General features: G+C 34.1%; 1 protein-coding gene across 4 annotated transcripts; it reads right to left on the bottom strand.

Annotated features, from left to right (window-relative positions):
- Window positions 1-407: 407 nt before the first annotated feature.
- On the bottom strand, window positions 408-7,832 carry LOC145605141 (uncharacterized). Of its 4 annotated transcripts, XM_081661166.1 has the most exons (12): window positions 7,457-7,832; window positions 7,038-7,189; window positions 6,633-6,706; window positions 6,319-6,388; window positions 4,385-4,506; window positions 3,844-3,933; window positions 3,611-3,700; window positions 3,112-3,298; window positions 2,243-2,354; window positions 2,080-2,160; window positions 1,930-2,004; window positions 408-734 (listed from the first exon to the last, which is right to left on the bottom strand). In XM_081661166.1, the coding sequence occupies exons 4-9, from the start codon at window positions 6,322-6,324 to the stop codon at window positions 2,328-2,330; spliced, it is 522 nt and encodes a 173-aa protein (XP_081517292.1). In that variant the 5' UTR covers window positions 6,325-6,388; window positions 6,633-6,706; window positions 7,038-7,189; window positions 7,457-7,832; the 3' UTR covers window positions 408-734; window positions 1,930-2,004; window positions 2,080-2,160; window positions 2,243-2,327. The 4 variants fall into 4 exon arrangements, with proteins under 4 accessions (XP_081517292.1, XP_081517294.1, XP_081517291.1 ...); XM_081661168.1 differs by lacking the exon at window positions 7,038-7,189; XM_081661165.1 differs by lacking the exon at window positions 6,633-6,706 and having other exon boundaries at window positions 7,457-7,800.
- Between the last annotated feature and the right edge of the window lie 4,965 nt (window positions 7,833-12,797).

The following is a 12,797-nucleotide window of genomic DNA, read 5'->3' as shown; positions in this document are numbered from 1 at the left end:
CAATAATGTTGGAGTTCCGATTTTTTTTTTTTTTTTTTTTTTTTATTGCATCTAAAATGATTCAATAAGTTCAAATAAGTAAAACATTTTCTAAATCAATGTTGGAAATTGAAAATGTCTATATATGAATATTAGATATAACAAGGAATTGAATTGATCGAAATTTTCATTTAGAACCAATATCCAATCCGGAAAACAAATATCGAATGCAAATTTGAAAAAGAATTTTAAAAATTTCGAAAAATCTAATCGAAAAATCTTTGTATGTGAGGTCGTGGGGTTAACATAACTTAACACTTGGGGGCAACATTGATGACTTTAATCATAGTTAGCTACAAGCTACTCCACATTCACTTTTTATGCCTAACAAATTTGAAGTGTTGTTGTTCAACCCAAAAGATAAAAGATTGTGAAAAATGATACAGTACTATGATGCATTATGGAATATCAATGGAACTCATTTGTTGCCAGATCAATACATCGTTTTGTCATGGGAATCACCCCATGAGCTACAGAATATTACTATGTGGACCGTATAATCAGAGCATAAAAGACTTGCAAGATAGTAACTACATATAGATACTTGACCGCAACCATTTATCTCCGTCTAAAATTCTGATAAGGTCCGTCAAGAAAAACCCGCTACTCCAAGAACCACCACCGCCACCATCATCATCACACGCGCGGGAATCTAGTTCCTCCATTATAATCAAGCAGTGGTGACTTCTCTTTACCTGCAAACAAATTTAAGAATGATGTCAATGGCACCCAAGAGTCCAACACTATCAGTTTTATAACTAATCACCCAAATATATATATTCAACATTCAAAGGCAACATGCAACCTATCTTTACATTTCAAGCAGGTCATGAAATACCTTAAGCAGATAGAGCCACAAATCTAACAATCATATGCATTTCCTTCCCTTAATAAAGTGCCCCATAGATATACGAAAGAACCTTTATAACCATTGTTTTCTTTCTAAGCAAAAATTCAGATGGTGTTTCAAGAATCCTATCCAAATCTCGGCCATTTCGTAAATAGATCATCAGTTCAAATTACCTAGGAATCTAGTCTAGCAACAATTCCTTTGCGTTCCTTTTTCTTTTAATAAAGGACATTTGGGAAAAATACAACTATGAAGACAAAATGCCACAGCCATGAAGAAAATTCAGTTTTAGACCATAAAAACAAATAAAAAAAATAATAATCAGCAAAATGTTTCACCATTAAATGCCACACCATGCCTCAACATTACGCCATAGCAGAATATTTCTCAGAAACTTTTTCATTTTCAAATGAAATACATTGGTATGCAACTATGCACGCAAAGCAGTTGATGTCTCAGATTCAATGTGATTCTCAGAGTAAGCAGAATATTTCTCAGAAACTTTTTCATTTTCAAATGAAATATATTATGTTATAGACTGAGTAATTCTTTTTGCTTGAATGTAACAGTAAAATCAGAATCAGAGGAAAGCTTAGGTATTTTGATTGATATTTGTAAATAATGGCTACAAAAGTTGCTAAGGGCTAAGCTAAGAGATTTGAGTCTTGGAGAATACTACAACTACTACTCTATTGCTACTCTACAACTACTGCTACTCTATTACTACTTACTCCAAAATCCACATGCCTTCTCCTTTCCCCCTCTTTCTCTATTTATAATAAAAACTAAGGACTTAACCTAAAGATTCTAGAATATCCAAAGTGCCCCTCCTTAAATCAGTTTATTACATATTGGTATGCAACTATGGACACAAAGCAGTTGATGTCTTAGATTCAGTGTGTAAACATAATCAAAGTCCTTTCTAAAAAGTTATCAATCATCCCACTGTACCTTAATTTAAAGGCACCTTAAACATCAAGGTGGCAGCCAGTATGATAAACAAGTATGATAAACAATCCAGAACTATTTAATCCACTCACCTCTCTAAGGAGAAGCAAGTTTAGAGAGCTACAATACGCTTTCCTCGATGGACCCAAGCAATTCTTGTCAAGGCTCTGGAACATCATAAGGAATGAGATTAAACAAGAAAAGAAGCAAGCAAATATGACAACAGATTTCAGTGTTAGAACCTTCCAATGTTGTAGAGGCCGAGCATATATCCTTCATTTATACCGCAGATCAGCATGGTCTGGTCGTTTTAGCTGTCCACGCTGCTCAATAATACACAATGATTAAACTTAACCAAAGAAATAATTTTGCCAAATGTGTGCAGCAATAAGTTGATCCAATTACCTGAGAAAAGTAACTCTTGTTGCTAATCATAAAGTCCACCAAGCTGGCAAAAGATGCTCTCCGAACAAACGTACTTTTGGGCTTTTCAACTTCTGCTTTTTTTTTCTCTAATCTGTAATATAATTTAGGAAAGTAATCAAATAATATATTACAAGGACAAGCAGTATACACAAAATTGCAAGATACCAAAAACGAGCCTAAGAATATCACTGTACTCAATAAAACCAGTGGAGAGAGCTAAACATGAAGGTGCAGTATACACAAAATTGCAGGAATCATATGCCAAGGTGGGGGCTATCTAATATACCCCAAAAATACCAAATAGGAGCCTAAGAATATCACTATACTCAATCAAACCAGCGGATAGAGCTAGACATGAAGTTTATACGGAATTACACCCAAACATTAGAATAGCAAATCTATATAATTTCATGGCTGGACAGGGAGGAGGCATAAAAGGGAAAGAATCACAATTTCTTGATTTAAAATGCAGAGTCAAAGGTCAATTTTTCCTCACTTTTTGTAATCCTATGATTCAGCAATTAGAATACTTTTTATGCTAGGTGAAAAGTTTTCAATTAGAATAAACAACTAAACTGAACTTGTTTTTTACGAAATACTTCGTCCGTCCTAAAATATTTGTCTTGTGTACTACTTTGGTCCAATTATCTTTCTCAATTCTCTCTTGGTCCGAAAGAGATTAGGGATTGAGGTAGGACAAAAAAGGGGAAAAAAGAATCAAATACAATTCAGTACCCAAAAACGAAAATTGAAAGAAACAACAATATTATTACTGAACAAAAACTAAAACGAATTCAAATTTAATTAGAACAACATTTCGTTAATTTAGGTAACATCAGAGAACTTACCAGAGAAGATCGGGCACAATCTAGTGAGAAAATTAAGATTGAGAAGAATGGGCACAAAGAACAAAAAAAACCCCATTGAAGAACATTGTTCATAAATTCTTCCAAATTGCGATGTCCACATGATTTGCTGTCTTCTTCACCATAATCAACCTGATCCCCTGTCAAGTAATAGAACAATTCCCGCGCTCTGAAAATCAATTACCCAAAAAACCCTTTAAAATCATACATTCATAGTTCATACATCAAATTTCCCCCAAATTAAATAAAAAAGAAATAAATAAAATTAAAAAATAAAAATAAAGAAGTGCAAAGCAATTTTCACCAATAAAAGGTAATAAATGAAAAACGAAATTTGTCATGGTCAACGGGAGATCTCTGAAGATAAATTAGAGGGGAAATGACATAATTTTCACAAAACCCAAACAACTATTCAATTTTCATCCAAAATTCTAGAAAATCAATTTAAATTATTGAAATTAAAGGTATAAATTAACCTTACTGTGCCGAATCATTAGCAGGAGACATACGAACAGAGTCCTCGTCGATTTGGGTGAGATCGAGAGTGAGGCATCTTGTAATCTGTTTGTTTCTGCAAATAAACAAAATAACGCAAAATTTACAAACCCTAGAGCCATAATTTGCTAAATCATTCAAGGAAAAAAGTATATAAATTTCGACAAAACCTAGATTGTGAAATTGATACGGGATGATTAATAAGAAAGAAAATCTTACCTCATGAAGGAGTGGAAACCAAGAAGTCGCTTCAGTGCTGCGAATAATGTCGAGATAGCATAGGCTTCACCTTGTCGGGAACTTCCTTCACTGTAACACCTCGAAGCTCGTTGATAAATCTACCCAACTCCATTGTTGTTCAATGAGAGAGAAAGAGAGAGAAAATGGGGATCGAATTCAGATGGTAACCCTAGGTCAAAGATTGAATTTTGATTGTAATCTTGGAGAAAGTGATGAATGTGGAAAGCAAAAGGTGAACAGAGGGAAAGAGGTAAAACAGAACACCAGCTAGCATTTTGGCAGAGAAAAGAGTGGAAGCCAATAGATCACAAGCAGCAAAAATAAGGGCAACATTGTAATTGTACTTTTTCAGGGGCAAAATGGTCATCACACTATTACTAAGAGATTTTCAACTTGCCAACTTCTCACTTTTAAGAGATGGGGGTGAGATAAAATTGATAGAAAATGAAGAAATTCCAGATAAATAGAGGTAATTATCAAGTTGATGAGAGAAAAATGAGGAAAATTTTGACAATTATACCTGTAAGTTTTAGTTCGGAAAAGGGCCAAGCTGTATTTCTTCAAATTCTTCTGATTGTTCAGCCACCGTCCTTGGGTTTCGCTACTGGCTGCTCCATTATTCACGATTGCAAAGCATCCCACCTAACAATCCATTTTGAAGAAATTTTAAGGCTCAAATTCATAAATTATTAACAATATCAAACATTTTGAATTAAAATTCCCAAACCATGCACTTAAATCCCCCCAAAATCCCAAATAAAACTACTGTAATAAAAGATTGAAAACAAACTCCCTCATCCGACCTGGTTCAATGCATAGATTCATGAATTCAGATACTTTTTCGAGTCGAAAACTCATTCTTAAGCGCCTTAAAATGTCTCTTTCTTACCGCATATCCACTTAACCCAGAATTTAAAAGCTGTTTTGTGAAACAAGATGAGCCAATCTATGACTTGTTAGCTGCCATTCAAATAAAATCCAAACTTTCTACACAAATTGGGGGTTAATATGAAGAAATCAGCAGAACTAATTCAGTTGTAAAAAAATCAGTTGTAAAAAAAAACACAAACCCAGAACAAAGCTTGCAGCTTTCACACATTTCTATGTACCAAAAACCCTCAGAAACAACAAAAAAAAAAAAAAAAATCCCAAAATTAATAGATGGCACAAGTTGGACCAAAAAGAAACCCAAATTGATGAACTCGAAACCCTAAATAAGCGAAAACCCCAAATTGACTATACATAATTCAACAATATAACCCAAATAACCGAGTATAAACCAATCAATCAAAAGAAAATGCGAAATTAAAAGGCACATTTCACCAAAAAAAATCTCAAATCATCAAAACATAAAACCCAATAATTTGAAGATCAAATTCCCGATCCAATCAACATAACAAGCTCCAAATCCAATAAAAATAAAATCAACAAAATTTAGAATCAATTTGAAACAATCCAAACCAAAATAACCTGAAAAAGGAGGGAGATCAATGACCATGTTTCTGGGCATGCTCAAGATGACGACGTTCCTCGGGAAGAGCAACAGGGTAAGAGAAGGCCACACCACCAAAGCAAACCTAGAAATCCATGAGCGACAAGTCGACCAAGAACGCTGAAAATTGGATCATCAAAACAATACATTAAGTGAAATTGATAATAATTATTATGGAATAATCGAAATAATTTTTTTAAAAAGAAAGAGGATAGACCAAATGGTACCTCAACTGAGCAAAGAGACCCTTCTTCAAGAAGGGAGGAATGCAACCCACCGAAAACTGAGCAATTCAGGAGAAATCAAATAAAGCAATTCAGGGAAATCAAATAAAGCAAGTCACACTACCATGAGAACAATACAAACCAACTATTATTTTCCAAAAAAAAAAAAAAATATACAAACCAACTATCAACTGCTGAACACTAATCACATTCCCATGAGAACACAGACCAATTTAGACTCCCCTCACTGCCTCACACACACTGATATGCAATCAGAACTCATAAGCCACCAAGCAATACACAAGTACATTGTGGTCATGCACCTTTCTAAATAACTTTGACTACTGAAAGTATAAGAGCATAAACCTTGTATAATTTAGCAGAACCTTAACAAGTCCAAAATGGGCAGTGTGAAAATGGCAAGGAAGAGGGTGATTTGAAAAACCAGAATAAGGGTCAGAAAGATAATCTCCATCCTAACCATCAGAAAGATAACATTCCAAGCATTGTGTTTTATTATGTGCACAATTGTTTGTATGTAAACGACCGATTATAACTATCTCAACTGTTGGTATACGATTTACGATCTTAAATTACAGCAAAAACAGTAGTAAGAGCAAAATTACCCTAAAATATTCAACCCTAAACATTCGAAGAATAAATTAATCTAAAACGAAAAACATAGGTAAAAGAACTGAGGCAGCACCATTTTGGTGCCATATTCCGGATTAAACCAACCTCCATCTATTTGCTCGCATGCCTATTCCGAGTTTCATCACATGAATTAGGCCGAACTGGTCTTGATAAGCTGCAATCCAAAAGCAAAACTCATCAGAACCCTAAATCAATTAAATTCGAGAAACTAAAAACAAAATTAATTAATTAGGTAATCTATAAAAATCATCAGAATTCCTAAATCAAACTGAAAATAAAACACCCAAATCCTAACTATTTTATAAAACAAAAATAAAACACCAGAAAAACCAAAAGAATTCTAAAGCCTTATACCCCAAAAAAATCCCAGATCGTAGAAAAGGGAGGAGAATTAAAACCCTCTTGCTTCCATTAAAGAAGTCTAGTCATCTTGCTGCAAACCCCAAAAAAAATCGCCAAACCACCTACAAATCTGTTCGAATTTCACAAAAAAATTGCATAGCTTCAACTGATCTTGTTTCTTAATAAATCAAAGTGAAATTCCATCAATTCCAAAAAACACAAACAACAACAACATTGATTATAATTAATAAAATCAAATCCAATAATCCCCATTTAAGCCACCCTATCAATAATCCTCATCTGAAGAAAACAACGAAAATAAGAAATAGTGGATGAAGAATGAACGAGAAATCAACACCAATTATTTTAAAATTACAGCAAAAATAAAATAAAATAAAATTAAGAATTTAGTTGAAATTACAGCAAAAAATAAAATAAAATAAAATTATAGAAGCAATTACCTCCCCTAAGTCAGCAACCCGCATAAGATCAACCTCGGTGAGACCCGCAAGTAAAATCGGCTTATTAATTCTATACTTCTTACTAAGCCGTTGGTCAGATCCCCCACTATTTGAACACCACCCAAAAAAGTTCCCGAACGAAAACCCTAATCCTAAGTCACGAAAGATCGAAAATTTAAGTTAAAAATAAACCTCAATTTCCATAACTAAACCAAAAGAATTTCAAAACTCGATCTATATCTTTAAAAATCAAAAATCCAGATCATAGAAAAAGGGGGAGAATTTCAAGTACCCAGAATTGTCGGTGCTAAATTGCCGATTCAGTAATCGAAAACCCCAAATTGACTATACTAACAATTAAATAATCGCACTTAGATAGGCAAATTGATATTCAAATAATTAAAATTAAACCATCTTACCTCTGATTCTCTGAAGTTGCTTCAATGGAGGAGGAGCAGAGAAGATGAAAATGGAAGAGATAAAAACTGATGAGCGTAGCTAGAGAAACAATGGGTAGTGCTAGAATTGCTGGGAATCCTAATTCCAATTCGAATTGTAGGAAGATTAAAGGAGGATTTTAGGAAATTTCTAACCCTAACTCTAGCTTTGAATTTCCCTAAATGGGAAAAAAAAAACCTATGAACGTGAAAAGAGAGGGGAGAAGAGGAGGAAAACTGAAAAAGTGAAAAATGAAGGTCAGAAAATGTAAGGAGGAGAGGAAAAGTGAATAAGCTTTTCAAAAAAAAAAGAAAAGTGAATAATGGGGCAAAGCAAACCCAAGCAATCAACAGCCAACAGATCACAACCTAAGCATTTTGGCAGAGAGAACAGTGGGAACCAAGAAATCACCAGCTGCAAAATAAGGGCAAAATCGTAATTGTACTTTTTGAGGGGCAAAATTGTCATCACACTATTACTAAGGAGTTTACAACTTGCAAACTTCTCACTTTTAATAGTTATAGATATATTTTTTGTTTGATGTTCATATATGTTGTGCTTTATGTCCATATATTATGCTTTATGATGTACTAATTTGTTTAGAAATTCAATTAAATACGTTCGTATGATGTAATAATTTGTTTAGATATTATTTGTTTGCTCACTTTGTTGTTTGATTTTTAATTATCAGATTGATGAACCAAGTACTGAACAGCCACCAGAAACTTATGAACAACACATAATAGCCACTGATCAGCCTTCACAAACCACTTATTTGCCCCCACAAACCACTAATTAGCATCCTGAAACATCTGATCTACCCCCATAAAATACTGATCAGCCCCAAAAACACTAATCAGCCACACAAAACATTAAACAACCCCTACAGACTTTGAACTACCCCCCCCCCCCACAAAACACTGATCAGCCCCCATAAACATCATAACTACACCCACAAAATATTGAACAGCCCCAATTAACTTCTGTAAAGCCTCCAGAAACCACTAGAAAGCCCCCAAAAACCATTGAAAAGCCACCACAAAACCCAAATAACCTAGTAGAAACCGATGAAAAGCCCCAAGAAACAAGTGAAAAGCACCTAGAAACCTCTGAACCCCCCTTCAAAGACCACTGTTGAATGCCCTTTTTAAAAAGCTGAAGGAAAAAATTCCTACAACAAGCAGAGTAACAAAAAGTAAAAGCTCCCAAGAAGTAGGTTAGCTTGAAGAAGCACTAGAAGTTCAGGAATCAACAACGGTTCAGGAATGAACCTCTTACAAAAACTTCTGAACCCCTACTACAAACCATTGAACACCCTACAAAAACCTTTGAACCCACTACAAAAACTTCTTAACCCCAACCACGAACCACTAAACAACCTACAAAAACCTTTATACAACCTACAACAACTTCTGAACCCCAACCACAAACCACTAAACACCCTACAAAAACCTCTGAATCCTCTACAAAAACTTCTGAACCCTAACTACAAACCACTGAACACCTTACAAAAACCTCTAAACACCCTACAAAAACTTTAAAAAACCCCAACCACAAACCACTAAATACCCTACAAAACTTTTGAACCCCAACTACAAACCAATGAACACCCTACAAAAAGTTCTGAACCCCCTACAAAAACTTCTGAACCCCAACCACAAACCACTAAACACCCAACAAAAAGTTTTGAAACCCAACCACGAACCACTGAACACCCTACCAAAACTTATGAACACCTTACAAAAACTTTTGAACCCCAACCACAAACCACGGAACACCCTACGAAACCTCTGAAACCCCGACAAAATTTTTTGAACCCTAACCACAAACCACTAAACACCCTATAAAACCTTTGAAACCCCTATAAAAATTTTTTAACCCTAACCACAAACCACTGAACACCCTACATAAACTTCTGAATCCCAACCACTAAACACCCTTCAAAAACTTCTTGATCTGAAGACACTGCTTAGAATGTTGCTCAGCCTTCAGACTTTCCTCATAAACAACTTCATACGTTCTAACTGCAATAAACAAACACAACTCATAATAATCAGTACTGGAGTTCAAAAATAAAACAACGAAGTTCAAATATTGGAAAAAAATGTTCATAATTACGTTACAATTATTTTCTTAACAGCAAATACACATACTCAGAGAATAATGTAAAACGGAAAGATTCATTAAAGTAACCTAAAATGTTCATAAAAATAGAAACAGTGTTCATAATATGATACCGCTAATAACAATTTTGATAATAAATACAATGGAAAGTGTGTTACTCAAATTAAGAAAATGTTCAAAAACATGATATAAATAAATTATATTCATAAAATACAAATTAAAGTATCAATTCAACAATTAAATTATAAATGATATTGAAAATCATAAAAAAAAAAATCGAAAATTAAATTCAACAAACTTTCAACAGCTTACATAACATTAAATATATGAATATCTTTCAAATAATCAATCTAACTCAATTGTTCATACAAACATATACATATCCAAATATCTAACATAATAGGTTCATAATTACAAAACATAAGAAGGTTTTAAATCATAAATCGAAAACAAAATATATTATCATATCCAAAGAATCAAATGTTCAAATATATAGATTATAAAGTATATATAGAACACCATTTTTTTTTTAAATTTAATTTAATTTTTTTTTAAAATGATTACAAAATACATAGATCTAAAAAGAGTTCATAAGAAATGTATCACATGTTCAAAATTATAGTTAAGATGTTCATAAATCCAAAAATATATGTCAGTAAAAATATATATTTATAGGAAACGTATCCTACGTTCATATTTTAACTTAAAATGTTCAAAAAAACCAAAATATAACAAAAAACAGATCTATTAATAATAGAATACACATATATCACTAACAAAAAAAATCAAATAATATGAAATCTACATATTTCGAAATTCAAACCTAGCCATAGTGATTTAGACAATGGAATCTCATTGGAATATTATCATCTCCGTCGTCTTAAACACCTTCTCCTCGTCAAATCCGCCATTTTAAACATCACTTCTTTGCAAAAACTCCATTAACAAAGCTTCAAATATAATTGAAGGTTGAAGAAAACGAATTTTGAAATTAATATATGGTAATCATCAACAATGGCGATGAAAGAATTAAATCAACAACAATGAATGAGTTTAAGAAAAAGAAAATTAGAGGTGAGAGAAATTAGCTAGAAATTATGAATTGTAAGAGGAAGATATAAAGGATCTCGATCTATGGTGATGAAAAATAGTGATGAAGAAATTAAATCAAAAACAAAATAATGAAAGAATTTAAGAGAGAGAAAAATAGAGGAGAGAGAAAATGGAGGAGGAGAAATCAGAAATTAAGAAAGTGTAAGGGAGGAGAAGAGAGGAAAGAGAAAATACTGAGATATAATATGGGGGGTGTTAAATACCGCCAACATTATTTATCAAAACCGCCAACATTTGATGTAAAGAGACAATAGTACCCTTACTATTTCTTTTTTTGTTTTCCTCCCTTTGACCATCCACGACCAACATTACTGTCACCAACTATCCACACAACCACATTGGGCAGAGGTGAAGGACAGCGGCAACACAACAATGTAGGGAGGCGGCTGCGGTGGTTAAAGTTTTGTGACAGTGAAGGGGTTGGCGAGTACAAGACAACGACGACCGCGAATACATAGGATGGTGAATGTATTGACGTGATGGTGGGAAAGGGGATACTTTTTTTTTTTAAATTATTCCGGCGTCATCAATCGGCAGTCAAAACTGGTGGACATCGCCGGTAACCGGCGTCCAAAACCGGTTACCGTGTAGGTTGACCGGTTTTGGCCTCCGGTTGACCACGGTTACCGGCGTCCAAAACTAGTCAACCGCTAAGGTAACCGGTTTTGAACGCCGATTACCATGCCGGTTGATCGGTTTTGCGCGCCGGTTGTGTTGGTCGCCGGATTTAAAAAAACACCACCTTCCTCCGACGAAGGAAGGTGGTGGGTCGTCGTTTTATTGATGGATGTTGACTGCTTCTGTTGGGTAATATAAAAAATATAAGACAATACCTCTTTGTGGTTGTGGACCTTGATGGTGGGTGCTGGTGGTGGACTAGTGGTCGTGGACTTGTGGTAGTGTGGGAGGTGGCGGTGGTGTGGGTTGTGGCAGTGGTGGTTGCTCTAATTTTGATGGTGGTTGATGGTTGAATTTGAGTGTTGAATATTGATGGACTTAGGAGAGAGAGAGAGCCAAATTGGGATAATAAGGGTAATCTTGTCTCTTCATTACTTTTGTTGGCGGTTTGATAAAAAACGTTGGCGGTATTTAGCAATTCACTTGTTGATAGTGATGACAAATTGTTAAATACATGACATCTTATTACTGGTGGTGCACACAGTTTAACATGCACCATGGTGCATGTTAAAATTTGCGGCAAACAAGAAAAGAGTTGTATTGGACTATTGGGTAACGCAAACGGTTGTTGGCTCATAGCTTTATTATGCTTTGACTCATATTGATATTTGAGCTGGGTCCCACTTTATGCATATAAATTGGGCACAAATAAATATACTAGGTAAACAATTTCATAAACAATTTTACCTTAAAAAAGTACTGAAATGGAATAAACATAGTACCACAAATACCGTAATACCCCTACATTATTCTCCTACTACCCTTAATGACTCAAACATGCGTGGGGCTCGAACTAAAAATCATAAAACAATTACATGTCACTTTAAAGTATTCAAAATGAATTAACAATATGTCAATTAAGCTTATAGAGCTGAACATGAGCATGGTTGTGCAAGCCTACGTGATGTGCCAATGCCCAAATTGGCTAATCAAACTAAAGAAAATGTCATGTCGTATTAAATTGTGTGAATTTTACACAACTTGTCTGATCAAGCTAAGGTTGGACACCCTTAGTAAAAACTCAAAAAAATAAGAAATCCCGTCATGCTAAGCCCTTGTTTAGTTCACTTTATTTTTGCTTATTTCAGAAAAAATAAGTTTAGATCAGTGTAGTTTTTATCGTTAAATTTATTACTTTCGCAGTGAAAAAAAATTATGAAATCACACATTAATAAAATACACATTATTATGAATCTAACAAGACCTCACTTGATATATTTTGATTATCGTATATTTAAGGTCAAAGTTTGGTCAAATCTGTCATTCATATCAGATCAGATCAGACCAGACCATATCAGATTAGACCAGATAAGTAAAAATAAGGTGAACCAAACAAGGCTAAACTTAAAGACGGAAGTAGTAAAAAAAAAAATTACTCCTACCAAGGATAAAATCGTCAAAAGAAAA

The sequence above is a fragment of the Chenopodium album genome, chromosome 22, assembly GCF_948465745.1.
Source record: "Chenopodium album chromosome 22, dcCheAlbu1.1, whole genome shotgun sequence".
Taxonomy (NCBI): Eukaryota; Viridiplantae; Streptophyta; class Magnoliopsida; order Caryophyllales; family Amaranthaceae; genus Chenopodium; species Chenopodium album.
Note: the sequence above shows the minus strand (reverse complement) of the source record. Positions and strands in the feature narration are given on the sequence as shown.

What these genes read in the sequence shown, in the direction of transcription:
- LOC145605141 (XM_081661166.1), bottom strand. An exon ending in TTCCGAACTAAAACTTACAG is followed by an intron (nt 3,934 to 4,384) that starts GTATAATTGTCA and finishes GAGGTGTTACAG; the next exon opens with TGAAGGAAGTTCCCGACAAG. An exon ending in CCTGCTAATGATTCGGCACA is followed by an intron (nt 3,299 to 3,610) that starts GTAAGGTTAATT and finishes ATTGATTTTCAG; the next exon opens with AGCGCGGGAATTGTTCTATT.